This window comes from Geotrypetes seraphini, chromosome 2 (genome assembly GCF_902459505.1).
Source record: "Geotrypetes seraphini chromosome 2, aGeoSer1.1, whole genome shotgun sequence".
Taxonomy (NCBI): Eukaryota; Metazoa; Chordata; class Amphibia; order Gymnophiona; family Dermophiidae; genus Geotrypetes; species Geotrypetes seraphini.
Genome location: NC_047085.1, coordinates 137824056 through 137841871, shown reverse-complemented (window position 1 = coordinate 137841871; position 17816 = coordinate 137824056). Strand labels below are relative to the sequence as shown.

Sequence of the window (17816 nt, the reverse complement as noted above, 5' to 3'; positions counted from 1 at the left end):
GTTTGAATGATAGCGTGGAGTCTAAGACACTCAAATATCTACATTGCTGCAACAAAGGAACCTCCTTCCCATCAAGCATTATATCAGATGGGAAGCTTTCAAACTGTCCTTTACGCCCTATGCATATAGAACTTCGGTTTTACCAACATTTAACTTTAATTGATTTTGATGTAGCCATATCTTATAACTTGAAAGACAATTTTGAAGATTGTAAAAGTGCATCTAGGTACAGATTTATCATTTGGTATCAAGAACTGTATATTATCAGCATATATTCAAATAGTTCACATCAAGCTTTCTAATTTCTGAAAAAGAGGTAGCAAATATATGTTAAATAATACTAGCCGACAATACCTGACCCTTGGGGACACCTTTACCCAAAGTGGCCCAATCTGAATGATCCTGAGCAACTTCGACCCGGAATATCCTACTCTGATAGGAATGAACGAAACCAATCTAGCACTTATTACCTTCAATACCTAGATCCTTCAATCTTTTTAGTAAAATCTCATGGTTGACTGTATCAAAAGCGGAAAAGATGTCTAGACAGATTGCAAAAAAACCATTCCTTGTTCAAGGCTACGTTTCAAAAAAATCCAGAATATAGCATCTGTTTTTATAAAAAATTGAAGGTTCCTAAGTGTATGAAAACAATATTTTAGCAGTTCCGCTACAGTAAAAAGTTTGGGAATCACTGCTATAGAGTGTGATATTGGCACTGTTACTGAATGAAAGATTAGTTTCTTACTTGGATAATCTTTTTTTCAGTTGATCTACTATGGATTCCGTACATGTGGTGATTTTTCCCTTCCTGCAAACTGGCTTACAGAGAGAGAATACTTACAGCTTTGAGTTCCTCCCCTATAGAAACGAAGTCCCAGTTCACACCTCAGTTTAGTCCCAAAGCAATAGAGCTCCACTGGAACAAAACAAAAGAGGATAGGAACGGGGAAACTCCTTGCAAACAAAAAGCAATTCTGGTCTGCTCTCTAACTCAAAAAAAACCCCCAAAAAAGAATTAGAAAAAAACATAACAGTTGAAACACAATCATAGAGAAACAACCTGCTATGTGCAACTGGCACTAACACTAAGGGAGCCAGAGACTGAGGAATATACTTATACATACTGGGTTTCTTGGTGGTTAGCCATCTGGCTGACAGAATAAGAACTCCAGGCCTGGAACACAGAAATATCCGAAGCAGGCAATACAGGACAGAGGGCGGGCCATATGGCATCTGTAATAATAGGACAATGTGGCGCAGTGGTTAAAGCTACAGCATCAGCACCCTGGGGTTGTGGGTTCAAACCTACACTGCTCCTTGTGACCCTGGACAAGTCACTTAATCCCCCCATTACCCTAGGTACATTAAATAGATTGTGAGCCCACCGGGACAGACATGGAAAAATGCTTGAGTACCTCAATAAACTCATGTAAAACATACTGAGCTCTCCTGGGAGAATGGTATAGAAAACTGAATGAATAGATTAACTGAAAGAAGATTATCTAGGTAAGAACCTAATCTTTCATTTAGTTACATCTACTTTGGATTCCGTATGCATGGCGACGTACCAAAGCAATGGCTAACATCTAGGGAGGGACAGAAGAGCTTGCCCACAAGACCGACGACCCAAAAGTGTCATCCTCCTAAACTGCTACATTTACTCTGTAAAATCTGGAAAAGGTATGAAGAATAGACCAAGTAGTTGCCTGACAGATCTCTGTGGAAGGAACTGCCCAAAACTCCACCCAGGAAGAGGCAACATTCCTGGTCAAGTACACCTTGAGAAAGACTGGTGGCTGCTTTTCGTATGCAATGTACATCAAAGGGATCACCATGCAAATTCATCTAGCAATAGAGGTCTTAAAATGCTGGCCTGCCAAGCCAGGAGTGCCAGGTAAGCATGAACAGGTGGATAGAAAGGCAAAAGTCATTTGTCCTTTCCAAGTACTGGAGAAAAGCTCTGCAGGTGTCCAGTTTCTTCAAAACTCTACCTTGTTTGTCAAGACCCTGTGGACTGAAAAGCAGGCAAACCTCTTGGTTGATGTGGAAATCCAACAACACATTTGGGATAAAGGAGGGCACAGCATGGAGAGTGACACCCTCATCCATGATTCTAAGGAAAGGCTCTCTGTAGGAAAGCCCCTGCAGCTCCAAGATTTGTTGAGCTGAAACAATTGCCCCAGAAACACAGTCTTAACTGTTATGTCCAAAAGGAATGCATCCTTGAGGGGCTCACAGAGACAAAGAGACCCTTTAGAACAATGTTAAGGTTGCAGGTTGGAAAGGGATGTCATAGAGGAGGCTGTAACTAGAGAGCTCCCCGAAGGAATCTGGTCACCTCATGATGAGCTTCCAGAGAGGACCTACGATAGTGAGGCAGGAAGCAAGAGAGCTAACCATCTGCACCTTAAGAGAAGCCACAGCCATGCCTTTCTCCAGCCCTGCCTGAAGGAAAGCCAGAATGACTGAAAAGGAAGCCTGATATAGCCCTACCTGGTTGTTAGAAACATAGAAACATGATGGCAGATAAAGGCCAAATGGCCCATCTAGTCTGCCAATCCACAGTAACCATTATCTCATCTCTCTCTGAGAGATCCTACCATTGCTGAAAAGCACACCAGGCTTTCACATGGGGTGCCAGGGTAGAGGGCTTTTTTGTCCGAAGCAGCATTAGAATGTCCCTTTCAAACTAGCTCCGAAGGCTTGAGCCATGCCATAACACTAAAGCGCTGTGGAGTCTCCAAGGGAACTGACCCCTGACTGAGAAGACTGCGATGAACTCTAACCCCAGGAACTCTCAAAATTGTGATGACACCTGGAGGCATAAGGGCTATTGTTGTGGTATACAGGTGTGTACAGTAAGTTTGGGGTGGGTTTTGGAGGGCTCACCTTATAATATGAGGTATAAGCAGGTTATAGTTGCATGAATTCTGGACTTTTTAATGTGATGTTCACTGCAGTACCCCCTAGAGCAGGGATGGGCAGTCACAGTTCTCGAGGGCCACAACTCAGTCGGGATTTCAAGATTTCCACAATGAATATGCACGAGATTAATTTGCATGGACTGCTTCCATTTTATGCCAATCAAGCTCATACATATTCATTGTGAAAATCTTGAAAACCTGACAGGGTTGTAGTTCTCGAGGACCATGATTGCCCACCCTGCCCTAGAGTGCCCCTCTGCTCAGCTCAGCTCAGCTGCCTGTTTGGCCAGTTTGTTAAAAATGCTGGCTGCTTGAATGTACTAATGGCTTGTTTTGATACGTTTTTCCATTTAGATGTTTTCATATTTGAAAATGGCCAAAAAAAAGACAGATGTATTAAGGGCAAAAACATCTAGATTGTCAAACATCTTGCAGTTTCAAAAATGGACATTTTTTCTACTGGATTTCTGGATGCCTTTCCTATAACATCCAAACTCAGACTTAGATGTCCTATTGAAAATGCCCCTCCACATATCTTTGATCTTCAGAATAATTTTAAAGGTTAGTAACTGATTATAAGATGGTGCTATAGAAAAAGGGATTGCTAACTCCAGTCATCGAAGTTTAAAAAAAAAAAGAAAAATCTACAAAAATATATGAAGTATATTTGCATGTCTACTTTAAACAACAATGGAATTAAATATGCAGCTTTCATACTCCTGAAGCAGACCTGTTTATGTGCCTGAGATGATCATTCCTACATAGGCTGTAATTTAAGGCTGTTCTGAGATAAAGTACAGCAGACAACACTTTAGGAATCTGAATGCACTACTAAATTTAAACACACTGGGAGTAATTGTATAAAACATTTTCCACTTGTAGATCATGTTTTACAAGAGGAAGATGGTTATTATAAAATTAGGCAGGGGTATATATGCATAAAAAGTAGGAGTACCAAAATATTACATCTAGTTTTACACAATCTGCATATAGGTGTTCCTGGGGATATAATTTGAGTAGACCAGGGGTAATGCTGTGACATAGTTTTCAATTTACAAGTTTTATTAACTTGATATACTGCCTTTCAAGAAAACCTATCAAAGCAGTATACAATAATTCAGTAGGAGAATAGCAGAAAAGGAACTAACTAAACTAAACTAAACCTTAAGTTTGTATACCGCATCATCTCCACACTCGTAGAACTCGGCACGGTTTACAGGGAATGGTATAGAGAAGGAACTCCAATGAGGGTTACAGGACAGTGTAGAGAAAGTTTAGAGGGACTTAGTATAATAAAGAGGAGGAAATATTACATTTTTGAGAATAGCCAAGTTTTCTAATGTTTTTGGAAAAGTTGGAGGGCGCCCAGATTCCGAAGTGGGGTAGAAAGGTTATTCCAGAGCTCTGTAATTCTGAAGGAGAGGGATGTCCCTAGTTTTCCTGGATGGGATATACCTTTTAATGAGGAGAAGGATAGTTTGAATTTTTGGATGGATCTGGTGTTGTTAGGATTCAAGGAATTCCAAGATAGTGGGATGAGGGAAGGGAGGATGCCGTGTAGGATCTTGAAAGTTAGGCAAGCGCATTTAAAGTGGACCCTAGAGCCTACTGGAAGCCAGTGAAGTTTGGACAGGAGTGGGGAGACATGGTCAAATTTACTTTTTGCAAAGATTAATTTAGCCCCGGGATTCTGAATCCGCTGAAGTCTTTGAAAGCTTTTCTTTGTTAGGCTTAAGTAGATGGAATTACAATAGTCCAATCTGAAAAGGATGATGGATTGTACAAGGACAGCAAAGTGTTGTTGATGGAAGCAGGATCTCACTTTCCTCAGCATGTAAAGGCTGAAAAAGCATTTTTTTACCAAGAAGTTGAGGTGATCATTGAAGGATAGTGTAGAGTCAATGATAATGCCCAGAACTTTGCTAGAGAACTCAAGCTGCAATGTGGTGCCAGAGGACAGTGGGATGAGGGTGGGTAGCTGATCTAATTTTGGGCCGAGTCAAAGTAGTTTTGTTTTTGACTCGTTCAGTTTCATTTGTACGGTGAGGGCCCAGGATTGGAGGTTTGTTATACATGAGGATATGTTCTCAGGGAGGTTGGTGAGGTTTGAGTCGGTCTCGAGAAGAACAAGGATGTCGTCTGCATAAGTGTAAAGTGTTTCCAGGGGGAAAAGATGGAGGAGTTTCAAGGAGGACATATAGATGTTGAAGAGAATAGGGGATAGAGGTGAGCCCTGCGGGACTCCACAAGTCGGTTTCCAAGGAGAGGATGAGGTACCATTCATATTAACAGTGTAAGAGCGGGAGCGTAAGAATTTCGAGAACCAATCTAGGATTGTAGAGTTAATGCCAATCTCAGAAAGTTGGAAAATATGAATATCGTGATGGACAACGTCAAATGCTGTAGAAAGGTCAAATTGTAGAAGAACGGCAAACTTATTACGAGAATGAAGTTGTTGAACCTTTGAGATTAATGAGGCCAATAGAGATTCGGTGCTAAAGTTGGATCTAAAGCCATATTGGTAAGGAAGGAGAATGGAGAATCTCTCTAAATAGGATGAGAATTGGGTAGATATGATGGACTCTAGCATCTTGGTCAGGAGGGGAATATTTGCTATTGGGCGGTAGTTAGAAGGTGAGGAGGGGTCTAGATCAGATTTTTTCAGTAGTGGGGACAGGGCAATGTGTCCCATTTCTGCAGAGAATAGGCCTGAAAGTAGCGCAGAGTTTATAAGTTTGGTAAGAGATGAGACCTGTGTGGGAATTTTCTCATATAGGTAGGAGGGGAAAGGGTTCAAGGTGCAGTTGCAGACTTTCAGTTTGAAGCAGAGTTTAGAGACCTGGGATTCGGATTGTCACAACCCTAGCCCTAAAGCTCGGCTTGTGCCAGGTAAGGCTTTGGCTAAACCTAGCCCAGCCATTAAAAGAGCTAATCAGTGTGGCAGGCTAGAGTCCAGGAATAGGGAAAACTCTGCATTCCCCTTTAAAACCCAGATTACAGATCCCTGGGGAGGGGAGGACTATGAGGGTAATAGCCTGAAACAGCCACAGAATCCTCCTCCTCACTCAGCTAACTCCCAGCTGCAGGACCTGATTAGAAGTTCTGGGAAAACTAGGCAGAAGCTGCAGGCTGCCCCTCCCCCTCAGAGAACAGGGCGTGGTCGCCTCAATGCACTAGAGGCTGCTCTGAGGAGGAAGCAGGCAGTCTGCCCTGGGCCAGCCCAGGAAGGAGGTTTGCAGGACAGCTCTCCTGAACCTCAACTTCACCAGGACATTGAGATGGTGGATCCAGCCCCTGACCCTGAAGCTAACCAGCTAGCAGAACCAGAGCTCATGGACTGCCTAGAAACTCCCAACATTACAGAAGCTTGCCCTATGGAAGAGAGTTAAGTTTCATTGCTGGTTGTTTTCTGTTTGTATGCTCATGCTAGCAATCGTTTAGGCTTCTTCCTGGGGAACTCTTTGCACCTGTGAGAAGTAAGGGAGCAGTGCTGAGCTCCTTACTAGGTGCCTGAAAGTGAAACCTTTTTGGGTTAGGTTTCAATATGCTGGACTGTTTGAGTTTATGTTTTTTCTTTTGAAAGCAAGAAAAGTTTCAATTTTTGATTGTGTGCCTGAGGAGGTAGTTTGGGGAAGAATCCACATAATATCCTAGGTTGGGATTGTGGGGCCATTTGTGGCATTCTGTTACTTACAGAGTAAAGTTAGTGGATTCTGCTACTCCCCTCCCCACCAACTACAGTTAAGTTGGTTGGGGCCAAGTCACTCTTTTATCTAGACTTGGACACCACACTGTTTTCATTTATAAAGAAAGTGTGATAGTTGGTTGCTGCCTATTTTGCCAAAGGCAGAACGATTGGGACTACACTTTGCTACATACCTGTATCACCTGCAAGGAAGGTGTGAGTTGTTGGTTGTTTGCTTTTCAACTCGATTTGATTTTTGTTCCATTTTTTCTTATGTTTTGGGAAAGAATGAACTGAACCTTGTTCAAGCTGCATTGCCACAATAAAGTGGGACTTTATTTTATTTTGAAAGTGACTGTTTGGAATCCTTTTTGCTTCCTCATTGGATTGTGTGCCCAGCAGGACTTCCAGCTTTTCTGGAAGCACGTAGGACGCAGGCTGTTCTGAGCGTTGACCGGAGCCGAGCATACCCACGGGCCCGGCAGCGTCACAGGATACATGCTCAAAGGCAGTCCAGGATCATAGGAAAGAGGGAAGGTAGTTTTGCAGTAGTCTCAGGATCCCTTGCCAGCCTCTAGACAGGTAAAGCCTACAGGGTATTTAAAGATAGTATAAGGGGAAACTCTATTTTTATTTTTTTTAAAAAATTCCCATAGAGAGACATCCAGAGGGCATCTGGCAGAACCTAATTTATAAAGTGCTAGCATTACCGTGAAAATATGTGCCTATAATTTAAGCATGAGCACTTAAACCAGCCATCAAGATGACACAAGTACAAGAGCCTAAATGAGAGAGATATTTTCCTATAAGTTTCAGCAAGTGCATAAGTGGGACCCCCTTCCCAGACTTCACCCATGTATACCCCTATAAGATATGCACATATTTACGTAAGTGCGCTTAGCTGAAATTTTGGTATAAACGCAAGTATGTGCACCCACACGCGATGGAAGGTAAATTTTTATCGTGAACTAGCTGATGCCCCGGCGTTGCACGGGTATTTAATTATAGCAATAACACTGTAAATGGATTCAAATAAAGATACTTTATAGTGGTGAATGAAATTATTTTTTTACAGCTTAATAAAAAGTACAATATTCAAATTATAATGTGAAATATTTGACAAAATGAATACAGTACAACTAACGCAAAACGTGATTATAAACAAAATTTTTAGTTTCACCTCCTGGAGCAAGAACATATAAATTCTTGGGTGAACCCACCCTTGAGCAAGCAACATAGAGTTGTGGGCCGCGAGACCCCCAGAACATACCCCAGGTAGTGAGGGATCAGCATACCAAGTTTCGTTCAAATCGGTCAAGCTGTTTTTGGAATTACAGGGAGAAAGGCAGCTTTTAACATTTTTTCCATTGACATGAATGGGTGAAATATGATTTTCAGTTTGTAGGTCCGCCCACGTGTGCAGGTGGGCCGCGAGACCCCCAGAACATATCATCCCAGGTAGTGAGGGATCTGCATACCAAGTTTCGTTCAAATCGGTCAAGCCGTTTTTGCGTGATCGCGGCACATACACACATACATACACACACACATACATACCTCCGATTTTATATATATAGATAGATAGATAAATGGTCCAGTTAAAGTACAGCAGTTTCTTATTACAATCTCCCCATTCTTTCTGGCTAAGCTCACATTTCAAGTCTCTAAAATAGAATCCATTGCTCACCTATACGAGACCAGACAAATCACCAGCACACTACAAGCATAGCTTTATTGTATTCTGAAATACCAATATGCTGTTCCAAGCTCAGAAATGCTGCAAGTAAAAACATTATTATGACGGTCACTGGTTAATTTCTCCTATGTGTTTCATCTCATTAACATTATATTCAGCTCTCTGGTTATCATATCCAAAATATTAAGATATAATAACTACAGAGGTGCAGATAATTAGATATTAACCAGAGCATACTTGACTGGGCAGGAGGCAGGGTCTTGTTTAAACTAATCCTGAAGTGTATTAATCACCAATTAATGAATGAGTTTCAAGTTCATTTTCTATTACTGAGCACCTCTAAGCTTGTTCTAAGAACATTACCACAGGAATAAGACACAAATTCCAATCTGATACTACTTTGAATTAGTCTCTTCAACTTGCTCATGATGAAAGTAAGATATTTTGTGCTAATTCTACAAAATGGGCAATATGCTCAAAAATTACCAGAATACTGATTTATTAGGGGAGTTAAGAAAGCTATTAAAACTCTACTTTTTACAGTTCAATAATATTTATCAACTTTTTTAAATCACAAGTAACAGAACATCCCCACATTCACCAAGGCACCAACAAGAGCCAGGTTTTATACATTTATACATCAGTCTGACTATTAGAATCCAACAAACCCCATACTTTAAAAAAAATATGGCAAACGCACCAAACAAACAGCATTCCACCATGCACACTCTGAAAGTTCAAAACTACAGTATTCTTCCAGCAAGTTAAAATTTGCTGAATCGCTAAACCCATTAATACATCAAATAACTTAGGCCCTCTATAACTAAGGTGCACTAAGTGTTTTAGTGCACGCTAAATCAACGTGTGTGCTAACCGCTAACGCGTCCATAGGATAACATGCACGCGTTAGCGTTTAGCGTTTGTTTTGCACGTGCTAATATTTATCGCGCACTAAAAAGCATAGTGCACCTTAGTAAAAGAGGGGGTTAGCCTCTGATTTATTTAACACTGCAGCTAAGGCCCCAGACCACAGAACAACCAGTCTGTAAGTTACTGGAATATGAAATTTAAAAATACCGAAAACTCTTTCCCGCACAGATTTCCAAAACAATTGTACACAAGAACAAGCAAATAACATAGTTTGAAAGGTTCCCACCTCCAGGTAACAGGACCAACAAACACCCAACCCCCCCTTTTACAACTGTGACACTTTATAATACTGTATAGAGTGTCCAATAAAAGAGGGACTGTGTCACTGAAGTCGAGAGGGTAGGCCTACAAACCCTTTTCCAAAAAGTCACACAGGCATCCTTCCCTACTGATGCCCCAAAATCTTGCTCTCAAATGTGCTTCTACGCCATACATTGATTAACCCCTTTAAACTTTTAGTGCACGGTTGAGGTTTTTTTTATTCTGCCCAATTAACTTCACACAAAAATCTCACAAACCAGTATCCCTCTTCTGAACAAACCCTAATAACATACAATCTTTCAAACAATGCCAAAACTGTAACCAACAGTAAAATTTGAACACTCAAACCAAACTACTGCCTCAGCTTCTCAAAAGCCTTAAACTCATCCCCATTCAGAAACTGAGTAACATACCAAAATACTTTTATCTTGCCAGTCAGCCCAATTAACCATAGCACTGTTTCCTTATCTCAGGATTATGTCAAATGGAAACAAGATCAGCTATTGGCCATACCAGATCCAAACCCTCTGCTAAGAACTGAAGCACCTGGGGTACCGCAGGCATCACCGCATTAAAAGGAAAATTGGTGATTCCGTATTTTTCAATGATAGCTCATGTGATTTTTATGAAATTATGTAAATTTTAGTAAGGTTATATGATTGTATTTTTTTATCTTTTATTCTTAGGATTTTATATTGTTCATGGAATTTGTTTTTCTTTTGTTATTTGATTATGCATATTTTTGTAACCTATTTTGGGTTCCATTGGGAGGACAGGCTAAATCTTGAAATAAATAAATGACCACATAAGAGAATTAAGTGCACATATTCCAGCTATGCACTATTCTATACCATAGTGCTACATGGTTTGGTGCGCAGTTGTATAGTGGACATCCATATGGGTAAAGTCCAGGCAAGGCACAGTTAGAAGCCAATTTTCAGCTATTTAGGCACAAGCATTTATGCCATTTCTGTGGCTAATGTACGTGTTTATGCCTAAATTAGAAATATGCATTTTACCTGTTATGCTAGTATTTAAAATATGTACTTATTTTCCTTTATAGAACAGATGACACTCACACAGAGGTGCATGGTTATAGAATTGCCTCCACAAGCCTGGGGGACACCTATGTCTGACATCCAAAAATAAGCCTAATTTAAGCCTATTTTATAAAGGCAACATAAGCTCTTATGTAACTTTATAAAAAAGGGCAGGGAGTTCAGGCCTCAATAGTGGGCAAATACCAATGCACAAATGTACACCTGCTCCAAAAACGATGTGTGTGTACCAGCATGCATGTGCTTTTTTACATGTTTCTTTCGTGCCATTTTGGAATGATTGTGCTATTATACAAAAGCCCTTTCCCAAGTATAAAACAGGATTTACATTACAGAAAATCCTTTATGAAATTACCCACTTATTGAAAGGCCTTACAAATATATTTTTTGTGGGAGTTGGGAAGGTCTACTCATGCCCATAGAGCTTTGTAAGCTGTGAAGGATTTAGTTAACAAAAGACAGAGATTGTTCTTTCCATTTATTTTTTTTCCCCACAAAAATCTTTACATGTGATTAAGCCAATTCATAATCTCACCAACTGCATCAGAAATCTTTTTTTGGGATAACATGACTAATGAGCATTAGTCAGATATGTTTTTGGATCACGTTTCCCTGATTATATTTTATGATTTCTTGGGGATCTAAAGTGCCTAATCCAGGGCTGCCCAAGTCCGGTCCTCGAGATCTACTGGCAGGCCAGGTTTTCAGGATATCTACAATGAATACGAAGAAGACAGTGCTGGCAAATCTCTCTCCTGCATGTTCATTGTGGATATCCTGAAAATCTGGCCTGCCAGTAGATCTCGAGGACTGGACTTGGGCAGCTCTTAATCCAATTGGTGTTTCTGTTATTTTAGTCCCGTAAATTTGGAAATGACAAAAATGAGAATAAATTTTAAATAATCTACAATAGATATTCCACAGACAAAGTGCTTTATTATTACATGTTGTTTTTTTCCCCTTTTTATTCACCTTTCCTTTCTCATTCAGTAATATATTTTGTAGAAGCCAGCTTATCTTTAACTGCTGAAGATCACAATCCAAGACCAGAAATTTTTGATTTAGGTGATCTTCCAGAGGAAGGTATATATGTCTATGTTTATTAAAATTTGATATACCGTTAAAGCTTGCAACAAATCAAAATGGTTTACATATAAAAAGAAGAACTCCATTATAAATTAAAGGACAGACCTAATATTATGCATACAACATTCAAACAAAGGACGCAAATATAATACAGACTGTTGCGGTTCACAGGTAGATTACAGTACTTCATACAATCAAACTTAAGTAGTAAAGATCTGATTAACAACTGTAAGACAGGGCCTACATTTCAAATAGACGCAGCCACTAGGCTGATCGCAGTAAGGAAATCTCCCTGCCATGATCAGTAGAGCAGCTGCGAGGAATGTCCATGGCAGGAGGGCATGCCTATTCCCTCATGCCATCACCCCCGAACCCCCTGACAAATCCCCCAGCAGGAGGCATGTCCACTCCCTCCTCCTGCTGTCACCACCCCTGAATTCCTCTCCCCACCCAATGACACCCCCCTTCCAGAGGCCCCCCATCCATACCCCCTGGGGCCCTTTCCTAACTGGTAGACTCCCCCAACATCTCTTGCACCCCCTCCCCCCCAAGCTCTTAAAAAGAAAGTCCGGCAGGAGGGATGTATACACCCTCTGGCCAGTAGGCCTTCCACTTAAAAATGGCAGTCCTTCTCCTTCCCGGTGCATTCTTGGATGCACTGGGGAGGGGCCTAAGGCTCTGAGGGGCCTTAAGCACCTTGGGCCAACTGAAGTTTTAGACCTTCTCAGTGCATCTTAAAAGGTACTGGGGCTTTGTGCGTGTGCGGGGGTGCCAGGGGTATCTACTGGTTAGGGGAGGGTGCAAGGGGGTCTACAGTTGGGGTGGGGGGACCCTGGATAGGGTGGTATTGGCTTGGGGGTGAAGTTCCGGGGATGAGTGGGCAGGAAGGAGTGGGCTTCCCTCCTACCACGAACATTCGCAGGGGTTTCAGGGGTGGCGGTGGGAGGGAGTGGGCATCCCTCACAAGGGGTTCAGGGGTAGTGGTGGGAGGGTGTGGGCATCCCCTCTTGCCGGCCAACTTCACAGGGGGGGTTCAACTGTTCCTGTCACTGTCGTTTAGTTGATCACAGAAGGGAGATTTCCTTGCCACAATCAACTGATGGCAAGGGATCAGGCATGATTTTTTTTAACCGGCGCCTGTGACATGGGTGCTGGTTAGAGAATCGGGGTGATTAGGCAAGGTTAGATACGATTCTGTACAGGGCGCAAGTCTGCAATTCTCAGCCGCTTCTTAGGCAGCTGCTTAGACCAGCGTCTTATACAAAATTATCCCCAAAGTGCTTTATCATGTGATATGTATACTTACAGATAGTGTGGATACTGCCTTCTATTAAGGTACTATGTACTAACTGAAATCTATAGTCCATGCTCATTCCCCACCCATCACCCACTCCCTAGAAACATGATGGTAGATAAAGGCCAAATGGCCCGTCCACTATCTCCTCTATAACAGGATATATAGCCATGCACTAACAGTTCTTGTCTACTGAGCTCCTATATTCTAATTCATATACCAACTGCTTAGATCAGTGAATGGGTCTCAAATCATTTTACTGTCCTTCATCAGACTTTCAGGCAGGTAAATCCTTACCAGTCAAAGAGCAGTCCATTTTTACCAACATGTTACTAATGTGGAAGAGAATGGGAATGATCTATAATTTTAAATGAAAATATTTTGATGGAAGGAATAAGCAAGGTGAAGAACTGGGTTAATAGTAATGGTTCATCAAAAGAACAATGGTGCCTCAATAAACACTGAATACTAGGGTAAAATCTAAATTAAAAAATGTGTTTAACCTTTTCCTATCGCGTGTCCCGGATGACGGGATATTCCAAAAATGACACAGACAATGGATAAACAGACTAATAAAGAGCCAGGAACACAAAATATTTGAATTTACAGACTTATGACTTATTTACGTGGAGAGGCATAATCAAAAAAAGCGTCTAAGTCTCCTTTTGGCCTAAGTCCCTATTCTGATTGGCCCAGGCGCCTTAGGCCCCACCAGTAGGTGGGGCTTTGGGACGGATGGGCCAATCCGGCCTCATTCCGTCATTGGCTGCCTGCCGGACAGGCGGGTTTGGCTCCCGTCTGTCCGGCCAACTAAACCAAAGATACGGGGAAGGGGGGTGGGGGTGTCGTGGGGGTCGGCCAGGGGGGTCGCGGGTCGGCTGGGGGGGGCGGTCGGAGGTTCTTGGGGGGGCGGTCGTTGGGGGGAGGGAGGTTTGCGTCGAGGGCAGGAGGGCCTGGGATCCCTCCTGCCCGTAATGTAGTGCGGGGTGGGGGTAGGGGGTCGCCTGGCCAGGAGGGTTTGGGCTCCCTCCTGGCCCGATGTTGTCGGAGGGGGGGGGCAGGATCGGCTGGGCCAGGAGGGTTTGGGCTCCCTCCTGGCCTGAACAACTAGCGGGGGGGGGGAGGGAGTCGCCAGGGCCAGGAGGGCTTGTGCTCCCTCCTGGCCCGATATTGTTGGGGAGTCGGCGGGGCAAGAGGGCTTGGGCTCACTCTTGCCCCGATCGTGTCGAGGGTGCCGCGGTTGGCTGGGGCAAGAGGGCTTGAGCTCCCTCTTGCCCCGATGTTGTGTGTGGGTGGGAGTGATGCATCGCGGCAGGATAGAAGCCTCATCTCCCCTACCGCGATGCCATCACTCCTCTACCTGAACTGCCGCGGGTCATGGCAGTTCGGGTAGAAGTGATGGCATCGCAGTAAGGGAGATAAGGCATCTCTCCTGCCGTGATGGTTAGGTTGCCGGGCCGCTGAACTGATGGCGCCAGCGGCCATCAGCTCAGCGGCCCGTTTTTCGGCACTTAGACCTGGTTTTATTTTGTCTAAGTGAAAAAGGTCTAAGTACCGACTAAACTGTATTGGTTATACCTGTTGTACGGCTAGGTGTAGGTCGGCCCACTTCCCGCCCACTGCCCGCCCTTTCCCCTCCTCTAAACACACCTCTTTTCTCTCTGTGCGTTTAGAGGCAGGGGAAAGGCCTAAGTTGGTTTTAGATACGTCTAAAAACCAGCTTTGGTTATGGGTACTTGGACGCTCAGGCTTTTTGATCGTCCAAGTAGCCATTTAGGATACTTTTTAGACTTTTTTTTTTATTATTACCCCCATAATGTTTACAATAGCCATAAATGATAACGGTGAATAATACAAAACTTTGCTAAAATAATTACGATTGGAACCAGCGTAATGTAAGATTTATTACGATAGGAAAAGGTTAATGTTGCACCATAACTGCATTAAAAAAAACCAATGTGCTGCTAGTAACAGAGCAAAAGAGGAGAGATTCAGCTTAGCACCGTTCGTGCTGAATGGACTGGGGGTGGGGGGTAGCTTAATCTCTTTCTTTTTCACTGTGTTTGCTCTAGCATTTGCTGCGAGTTGCAAGTAAACTAATATAATCATGCACCTCTGATTCTTTCTTTAATTTGTTGACTTAGATTTTGTAAAGCCTAAATAAAGCATTTAGCACCAACAAAATACAGTATGCAAACAAGTAGCCCTTTAAAAATTATTTTGCCACAGAAGCAGACCAGCATTTCAATGGCTCTTCATTAGCAAACAAATCAACAAGTGATATTTTAATGCATGACTTTATTCCAGCTCTGCGGGGACTGTAGTTGAGAGTGTGATGTACAGTACAGAGAAAAGAATCATCAGCCACAATGTCCCAGGGCTCTCTCCATTGAGGACGTCTCAGGCTCGGCGTAAAGAGTGCATTTAATTGACTGATAGACAGTACTTCTTTGTTCATGGAAGACAGCGAAGTAACGGCAGCTTGAAAATCGGATCATCTACAGGGTCTCTTGAGACTAGTAACAGGAGGATATGTGTCAGGAATAAATAAATAATCTAATTATTAAGCCACTTCCTGTCAAGTTAACTCCAATTTGTTGGCTTTTGAAGGCAACAAAACGAGGCATTTTTCCTCATTATGCTTCTCTTTTTATACCACTGGTAATCGCGCACAGATTAAAGGGTGCCTGATTGTTACTTCTTTTTTTTTATTATTATTAAGAAACTGAGCAGCAGCCAAAAGCTCAGAAAAACAGAGTTAGGGTCAGAGGAAATTTCATGCTTGTCTCCTTTCCAGCTCCCTAACAGCCCACACTGCTGCCCCATACAGTGCTGCAAGCTGTACAGCAAATGTCTACCCCTCCAACTGAGGCCTACCAGGCCAAAGGCTCCATCCTGAGAGCTGTAAGATACCTTGCAATCTTGGCAGGTAGCTACTGCTATCATAGGCATAAATCTAAAGGTGACCTATGAAACCTCATCGGCTCCCCAAATGCACAACAGGAGAAGCTATATTTGACACCCACTCTCACTATATGCATATCTGTTGTTATTGTTTTTCAATTCAGTTAACACTTATTGAGTTGACTCTCCTTAAAAAGACATAATTTTATCAATTTTTATTTTTGGCAGGCACTGGTGAGGTAGCTGGACATCTGGTATAATCAAATAAAGAAAGCATAGTGTTATATTTTCTGAGGTAATCTTGATTTCTTTGGAATAACATAATTACGAGTAACCTCCTTTTCCTCCCCACTTTGTTAAAATATATTTAGAAATTGTTGTTTACCCAAATAACTTCAGATAATTATACCCTCTTTTCAGCCTGCTTTACTGGTGTTGTGAATTTTGTTTTCAGCTGCTGTCTCTATAGATCTCGCCAAACAATTTGATATTAAGCTGTACTACCTCATTTTACATAAGTTTTTATCTGATGTTCCCACAGAGAGCTACCAGCTGTACAGCAAATGTGCAGCTCTCAAAGTAAGGCCTACCAGGCCTGCGACTCCATCCTGAGATCTGTGAGGCACCTTGCTGGCATTGGGAAGCTTTCCCTGCTATCGCTGTCACCATCTCTCTACACTACCCACAACTTAAAATCATCTGATTATTAGAATTTGTGGTCCACACTCAATTTTGTCCTTTATTTAATCTATTCCCAGACCACACATTTGTTTAAATGTTTTGGCTGGTTTACAAATCATGCAGCCATCTGCACAGTAGGTGTGACACCAGTTTAGACAAAAGTTACATTACAAAACAACCAAGATAAAACAATTCAAAATGCTTCAGTATTTGCTATTCTGCCTGGTTTGCTTGGACCAAGTGTATGAAATAAATAGAATTATCTGTGTAAATCAATGAACATCTATGAAAAACAACACCCAGCAGAACGGAGAGCTTGCTCCATTACCTACGTTAATATCATGACAGCTGAGGAGAGATGACCTGGCCCACATCTCATCTCTCCTGTACAGATGGCTATTAAAGAAAAAGTATCCCTTTTGTATGGTCCATGCTGAAACCCTTTATGGGCTTTTCAAATAAGCCAGTATTGGCCACACGAGGGTAGCTTTCTGTTAGTATTAAACTGCCCAGATTTCATCATATTTCCATCCAACTCATGAAACCAGACCAGAGTTTCCAGCATTTTTAATACAATACACAGACATGTTTATCTTGTCTCATTTCTCTGTCTGTACTGGGTAGCAACCTGATAATCCTTGTCTGTATGATGAACTTCTTGCCAAGAGTCTGTGTTGTGAAAAAGCTTCTGTTATATTGAAGACTGTGAAGCTTTGTGAAAGTGAAAAAATAAACATTATGTTTTCTGTCTTAACAGTCTCTCTCTTTACCAAATTGGATAAAAGCCAATGAAAGGCACTGGATAGATTTTAGAGATCTTTCTTCTCCTAGTTCTGCAAAAAAAACAAAAAAAAAAACAACAAAATCCAGTGCAACATATCTTGATAATGTTCACTTTAAGTTATCAGATGCTGTGTGCAGCCCATGCATTAAAATTCTGAACTGAGGATGTTGAGTTTCATGGAATACAAAGAGCAGTGATAACATAGTATCAGGTAAACTTGAAAGAAAAAGCCAATATTTTTCCCTTGCTACTTAAAGCACTGGCAAACTGCCAGACATGAATATATCATATGAAATTATATTCAACTTAAAAGATTTCTATTGGTCTGAAGAAAGCTGATTGACACATTCTGTTTCCTTGGAACCTGAGCTGTCATTCACATGAATTACAGCATACTGAATGTTCCTAAAGACTCCCCCGCCCTTACTCCCACCCGCACCCCCACAAAAGCTAGCATTTAATCATTCACATAGCACCACCAAATGTTTTTCATTTGTTAATGTTGGCAGC

At 42.0% G+C, this 17816-nt stretch overlaps 1 protein-coding gene across 13 annotated transcripts in view; it reads right to left on the bottom strand.

Moving 5' to 3' along the window:
• Positions 1-17816, bottom strand: part of ZNF521 (zinc finger protein 521) — a 796659-nt gene that overhangs the window by 394998 nt on the left and 383845 nt on the right. The window contains exon 6 of one of the 13 annotated variants that reach the window (XM_033933837.1): positions 15272-15453. The exons of 11 other annotated variants lie outside the window; for them this stretch is intronic. In XM_033933837.1, the coding sequence (XP_033789728.1) occupies positions 15392-15453 (62 nt within the window). In that variant the 3' untranslated portion in view covers positions 15272-15391. Of the gene's footprint in view, positions 1-15271; positions 15454-17102; positions 17356-17816 lie in introns of those variants that run through there. One more of the 13 variants, XM_033933836.1, reaches the window with a different exon arrangement.